This window comes from Panicum hallii, chromosome 1 (genome assembly GCF_002211085.1).
Source record: "Panicum hallii strain FIL2 chromosome 1, PHallii_v3.1, whole genome shotgun sequence".
Lineage (NCBI taxonomy): Eukaryota > Viridiplantae > Streptophyta > Magnoliopsida > Poales > Poaceae > Panicum > Panicum hallii.
Window position 1 is genome coordinate 4,158,508 of NC_038042.1, and position 7,164 is coordinate 4,165,671.

The following is a 7,164-nucleotide window of genomic DNA, read 5'->3' on the forward strand; positions in this document are numbered from 1 at the left end:
CCAATGAAACTTTTGGATAAATATATCTTTACAAGGGTTAAAACAAGGAAAACATGTTTACAAAACCACTTTCACTTATTTTGAAATTACCCTAATCCAAATACATTTTGCAAAAACAACCCTATGTTTTTCTGTAATTACAAAAATACCCTTTTTACTTGTGTTTAAATTTTCAACAGTTTCACACAAACACACAAAAGTTTTATACTAACAAGCGTACACTTCACACTATCAAATTATAAGCCTAGCTTACAGATACATGAACTGTCACAAATTCAATGTTCTTTATTGATCCGGCGGACGTCCATCCGTCTTTTTTCTTTTTTGGTGTGTATGTTTGCTTGGATGGAATTCGACTTGTTCCGGCAAGCGAGGGCCAATCAAAATATTGGTCCCGGCTCTGGTCCGCAGACAAGGCTGCGAGTACTCAACTCTTCTGAAATAGATAAACTTCTGTTTGGCCCAAGATTAATTTTCAGTCCTTCAACTTAGATGCCAATTAGGATGATTAGAGCCCATTAGTCCTAATTACTCCATATATTAGACATACGGCTAATTTTTAATTTCTCATTTTAGCTCATCCAAACGGGATCTAATTGTTTCAGCATGAAATGTGCATTTGAAAAAGAAAACATCAGCACGGATGCAAAAACTTCTTTTAAAGAAAAAAAATTACGGGTCCAACACCTAAGCTCACGCCCACAGATAGACGAGGGAGATAGAGATGGAGAGATGCTGCCAACTTCCGGACGTCAGATCCTACCCCATCCAATCAAGAAGCAGCCGACGTGTCAGCAAGCACACGCCAACACGAACACGAAACGTGTGCGCGCGGTGTGCCAGTGCGTGCCCAGACCTGGCACGATGCAGACGCCGCGGCACATCATTAGCAGCAGCAACAGCGACCCTGCTTTGGCTCCTTCCTTCGTCGGCTCGACCCCACCAAACCAAACTAAAAGGCTAGTCAATTAATGAGAGGCCGCAGCCTCGGTTAGAGCACAGCTCTCCACACGAGGAAAATGGGCTCCCGTTTTTAACAAGTCCAAAAGCAGCTTTGCCCTGTGATGAATGAGCAACTTCCGATCTGATCTCGTCTACCGTGGCATGTGACATGTCCGACCACAACCCTATCATTTTCCACTCTTTCGGTCTTGACTTGATGAGATGAATTTGCCTACCCTTCACGGGTTTCATCTCGGATCGCCTCTTTGCGTACTTGAGGTTCTGTTTGGAACGTAGGAATTTCGCTAGAATCATTCGATTTTCAAATCGGAGTATAGAAAAACTTGCTCCCATGTTTCATGTTTGCGTTCTGAAATCTGGACGCTGTGTACGCGCGCAATAAATAGCAGTCGTTTTTTAAAGGGTCCCATGCTCGAGCTGACAGTTCAGACCAGCCCGTTGAATCACCGTCCTTGTCAGCCTCAACCAGGATTGGCTCCCCTCCATGCCATTGCCATGCACGTAGCAGTAAACCAGGCGACGAGTGACAGTGAGCCTGCTGAGCCATCAGTGCCAGCCAGGGTCTCCGCGAGAGCAACGTCCAGACTACGCCGCATTGAGAAATATCCCAACGGCATCGAACGGCCCCCCGCGATCCCAAAGGCCACTTGTTTCTACGCCCCGTCCCCTGATCCCGGGCTCCAGATCAGAATCCCCCGCGCGGCCGCGCCGTGAATTCTCCACCCGGATCTGAGAATCTTTTCCTGATGCGTTCCAAGTAGCACCAGAATTCCTGTCGACCTGTCTGCGAGGCTCCTGAACTCGACGGAAACCGAGCTGTTTTCCGTTAGAGATTCCCGCGACCCTCGTGGAATTCGGCCAAGAACCCGGAGCACGGAGAAGGCGTGCTCTGGGCTCCTCCGGCGTTCCCCTGGCAGGTGGGCCACCACGCCGCCGTCGGCCCCGCGCGGCAGTGGGGGGTTGGAGTGTTTGACTGCTACTACTAGCGGTGCGGGGGCAGTGCATCTGACTTCCCTCTCGTCACTAGCGGCCTCCACCCATCTCAGCATTCCTCTCGCTTTCCTCTCTCTTTCCCACCCCCGCATCCTTCCCTGCTCGCTCCGATCGCCGCTCTCCCCGTGAGGCCGTGAGCCCCGGCTGATGCGGCGGGCGGCGCTCCAAGGCACGAGCTGACGGGTCCCGGGATCTTGCCGCGAGCGGCAGCGGCGCTCCGGTCCACCCAGGTACGCGTGGCGGATAGGCGAGACTCCGAGAGAGGCCGTCGTCAGCTCTTGGTTGGATTCGACCTTCTGTTTATTTATTTATCTATTTATTGCCTGCAATAATTTCCCCGTTAGGTGAGACTTGTTGAGCGAAACAGAGAAATGCCATTGCTTCAAAAATTTCCATGCCAATTTCATGAATAAAGGATATACTTTGTAAACGCGCCGCAATTTTTTTTATTCACTTGTTTCCTGCCGAGAGCTTTCCACAGTTTCTGGATGTTGATTCTCGGAAGCGGTTTGGTGTTGTCACAGTCCGTCAGTCCGATCTTGCTGTTCCTCAAGGAGTCAATCGGCTGGGTGCTTTATTTTTTCCCTTAATTGGTAGCTGCCTACAAGTGGTATTGATAATTCAGTAAGATGGAATCTGTTAGGAATATCTTATGCGTTTATTCAGTCCAAATGATCCATTTTTCTTGTTTCTGCAATACCAAGTTTGTTGCATTTGAACCAAACAAGCGATGATTAGCTATATTTATCAAAAAATAACTTATCTTGTTTAGGAGCACCCGCCGGGTGGTGGGCTCTGAGTTCTCACCTAACTCTGGGTTTAAGGAAAAACACCTATAGTGTTGTCATCGCCCACGGTTTGGTGCTGTCAGCGCCCATCATTTCGTTATGGTGTATATTTTAATTTTTGTCAGTACACTTTCCACTTTTTCTATAGAAAAAAAAGAAAGGATGCATCTTATCGAGCAATTGGACATGTCATTCACGCTGATAATTGTGGAGGGTGGTTGGCCAAAGTGTCCTAGTTTATCTCATTTATGGTGCCCTGTGGGGTTAGGCTAGTTCTTTTCCTGTGCAGGTGTACGTGGGTTTTGTTTTTTCAGCTGTCCTTTTCTGATTGCTGAGGTATTGTGCAATTATTGCTTTTCTTATATGAAGGGGTTTGAACTGTGCTGATTATACCTCTGGGGGCCGTATCCTAAGTCCTACCTGGAAGTAAATGGCACTTCCCTAATTTTGTTGGGTCCTTGATTCAGCTATCTTTGTCATGTTACATCTGCATTAGTCCTTCCTAGTTCCTACTATTGGTATTTGTCATGCTAATGTGGTATTTTGGGTGGTTGCATTCTTCGCTATTTGGTTTATTCTGGTGATTCACCTATATTATGTTGTTCAAATGCCTTTTGGAGTTCATTGAAAGACTTATACTTTGGTTTTATTGTTGATGAATCAGAGACTGGCTCTAGTCATGTTGATGCTTTTTGGAGATTTGCAGTGTAAGAATTGCTGATGAACTTGAACTGCATTTTTGTTGATGCAGGACTTTGTGGATACGTCAAGTGCTTGACCGGACCATATTAAGTCCTGGTATGTCATTGTTCTGTCCTGTTTACCGTTATTTTTAATGACCATAGAGTTCTTTCCTTATGATATGATCTTTTAATCTACAGCTCATAAGGATGGGAGTTTACCTCAGTACTCCAAAAACTGATAAGCTATCTGAAAACGGAGAAAATGATAGACTTAAATTTGGTCTTTCATCTATGCAAGGATGGCGAGCAAGCATGGAAGATGCTGTGAGTTTCCTAATCCTAGGCTGTCATCATCTTTTGGCATTTTATTTGCATGGCGGATGTAGTCTATCCTCCAAACTATTGTCTGCAATCATTGAAGGCTGGTAGAAAAACATGTTAGAATACTAGCTTTTGGAGGTAGAATGAGTGACCCTTTATGGGCTACAGTTAATGTGGGCATGTGTTCAGTTTGACCCCCCTGGAAGAGATTAAAGAGAATCAAAGAACCAAGCCATCATTTCTCATGGGATGGAGCCTGGAGGCACAGCCCCGCTTTTTATCAATTGTTGATTGATATTACTTTGATTGATTTTAATTAGTTCAGTGTCACACTACATGCATATTGCCAAATTTTCAAAGGTGTGGTTGCATTTTCATTGATCATGCCAGTTCTGAAATCGTTCCTTAACACAATGTTTAACATTCTGTGCAACCCTGCAGCACTCGGCATTGCTAGATCTTGATAGCGAGACAGCATTCTTTGGTGTTTTTGATGGTCATGGAGGTAAGCATACTCACAAAGATCAATGCTTTTCATGTTTCCTCATTGTACTCACGAGGGATGCCACTGTCTAGTATTTGTAGGGATCAATATTATCTCTTTAAGATTGCACAACCTAATATGGATCGCTTTACTCAGGGAGAGTGGTTGCCAAATTCTGTGCGAAATATCTTCACAGTCAAGTTCTCAAAAGTGAAGCCTATTCAACTGGTGACCTAGGCAGTGCCGTGCATAGAGCTTTCTTCAGGTATATGGTGAACGAGATCCCACATGAGATGAAAGCTTCAACATTTGTTCGCGTTACTGTCAGCACGATGATGATAATTTCTAATTATGTGGTTGTGCTACTTCAGAATGGATGAAATGATGCGAGGACAGAGAGGTTGGCGAGAACTATCCGCACTTGGAGATAAGATAAACAAGTTTAGTGGCATGATAGAAGGGTTGATTTGGTCCCCAAGAGGCAGTGATTCGAATAATCAACAAGATGATTGGGCTTCTGAGGAGGTATGTATATATATGCAACTTGCTGCCACCACTTTCACTTTTCTGAAATAGATGTACAGCTTATTTACTTTCTCATTGAGATATATATTATATCTGTTTCAGATTCTTAGCTCCTTCTAAATTCTGTCATTTGTGAATTGCCAAAATATCTGAACTTTATGTTGGAGAGAGAAACCTATGCACAGACCCCCCAAATACGAAGACTGTGTTGTCAGTAATTATATACTATGACCTAATAATGAAATCTGAAATTCAGTCTTCTGATATTCTGAAGTCCATGTGTTGTGATTCTTCACTTTTTTGTTGAGTTATGATATAAAGTTGACAGAATTTGTCACGAGTTATTCTTTATCAGGGACCTCACTCTGATTTTGCTGGGCCAACATGTGGGTGTACAGCATGTATAGCACTAATAAGAAATAACCAACTTATTGTGGCGAATGCTGGTGATTCACGGTGTGTTATTTCAAGGGCTGGGCAGGTATGCTACTCTTGCTCTTTCATTGGCTGGCAAAGAAGATATCCTTGACAGCCTGAGTATAGTTATGTCTCTGTCTGTTACCTATGATAGGCATACAATCTTTCACGGGACCACAAACCTGAGCTTGCAGCTGAGAGAGAAAGAATTATGAAGGCAGGGGGTTTCATCCATATGGGACGAGTAAATGGGAGTTTAAATTTGTCAAGAGCAATTGGTGAGCATTTTCTCGCTCCCTTTTCATAATATATATATATATATATATATATATATATATATATATATATATATATATATATATTGCACCTTGCTTTGTGCCTTAGTATGCAAGTACCTCTTTACAGGTGATGTGGAATTTAAACAGAACAAATTTCTGCCTCCTGAGAAGCAAATTGTGACAGCAAATCCTGACATTAACGTTGTAAGCTCTCTAAATCTGATTCTTCTTTGAAGTTGTACAGAAAGATATTACCTGCTATGGAACTGTTAAGCTTGCGTTTGCCTTCCCTTAAAAGTTCATTTAATCTTGTCCGTGGCTAGGTGGAGCTCTGCGATGAAGACGACTTTGTTGTTGTCGCATGTGATGGCATTTGGTACGTCTAATTTCCTTCAATTTCTCACCTTTCTTAAACTTTGTGCTATCCCTACTTTTATCAAGTGCTTGGCTTGAACATATCATTCTGCTTCTTAGAGAACTAACTACTTTGTTTGATGAACAGGGATTGCATGTCAAGCCAACAGCTGGTAAATTTCATCCACGAGCATTTAAACAAGGTGAGTGCCACGTTATATTTTCAGATGGGCGGCTGAACTGAACTTTTGGTTAGGTTATAGTGCCAGGCAATGACAGACTATGGGTGTTGCTAAAAAAAATGCAGGAGAGCAGCCTATCTGCTGTGTGTGAAAAAGTACTTGACAGATGCCTGGCTCCATCAACAATCACCGGAGAGGGGTGCGATAACATGACCATGATCCTGGTGCAGTTCAAAAAACCAGTTAATCGGAACAAAAAGACCGAGGTGGCTAAGCAATCTACCAGCAGTGCAGATGAAACTGAGATTCAGTGAGTACATGCTTTGTTTGCTCCCTGATTACCACAAATCTTTCTTGTAGCTTTGTCGCGCATTAACCAGAATGATTCGGACCAGTGTTGCTGAGGAGTAAATCGAGCTTGACACTTGCAAGGGCGCAACCATCTGGATTGAGAAGAGCAGGAAAGGCGAAGAAATGTGTAGTGTACATATCCCAACTATGTGTGGCACACGTGCACTTCCTGCCTGAAAAGACCTCAGATAATGGCGTTGGTTGTTGCGATGGTGGATCTCCAGGGCATGCCCTTACGCCATCCTCCCTTCGTCGTCGAGCAGGTTGCAGTTTTCGGTCATTGCCCCGGCTCCAAACTGCAGCAAAGTCGGTGTATTCTGTGGTGTAACATCCCAAGTGTGCTGTAAACAAGTTTGGTTCCGTGCTTGCCTCGCTAGGTTGCGCTTTCTTTCTGAATGATATGGTCGAATCTGAATCCGAATCGGGATCCTGGGCTGTGTGTTGTTTGCTGGATGGAACCTGACGGTTAGGATGAATCCTGACCAGGTGCATTTCGGTTACAGTCAGTGCCGACTGTGAAGTCAGTGTGCTGATGTGGTGATGCTGGGATTTTTTCTATGAGGATTCAATTGTTTGCATTAGCCTTTGCGTTCTGTGTCAGCGAGTATGAACTGTTTGGTTCCTGTTCGCCCTAAAGCGTCTTATTGCTGAATACTGATGGCTCATGAAGCTGGAGGCGGTGCAGTTGCAGTTTTAGCAGTTGGAGACTTGGAGTTTTATCGTCGGATGATCAGATCAAAGTGATGGATGAATACATGCAGTAGCAACTTTACTGCTTAACATCTACTACCTTCGTCTCAAATTATAATTTATTTTAATTTTTCT

At 43.9% G+C, this 7,164-nt stretch overlaps 1 protein-coding gene across 1 annotated transcript; it reads left to right on the plus strand.

Moving 5' to 3' along the window:
• The first annotated feature begins 2,048 nt into the window (after positions 1–2,048).
• LOC112884875 (probable protein phosphatase 2C 11) lies at positions 2,049–6,920 on the plus strand. The gene is made up of 13 exons (XM_025950531.1): positions 2,049–2,186; positions 3,496–3,542; positions 3,626–3,751; positions 4,190–4,253; positions 4,389–4,497; positions 4,604–4,757; positions 5,113–5,238; positions 5,329–5,452; positions 5,580–5,656; positions 5,776–5,828; positions 5,955–6,009; positions 6,114–6,298; positions 6,384–6,920. The coding sequence occupies exons 3-13, from the start codon at positions 3,635–3,637 to the stop codon at positions 6,397–6,399; spliced, it is 1,080 nt and encodes a 359-aa protein (XP_025806316.1). The 5' UTR covers positions 2,049–2,186; positions 3,496–3,542; positions 3,626–3,634; the 3' UTR covers positions 6,400–6,920.
• The last annotated feature ends 244 nt before the right edge of the window (positions 6,921–7,164 follow it).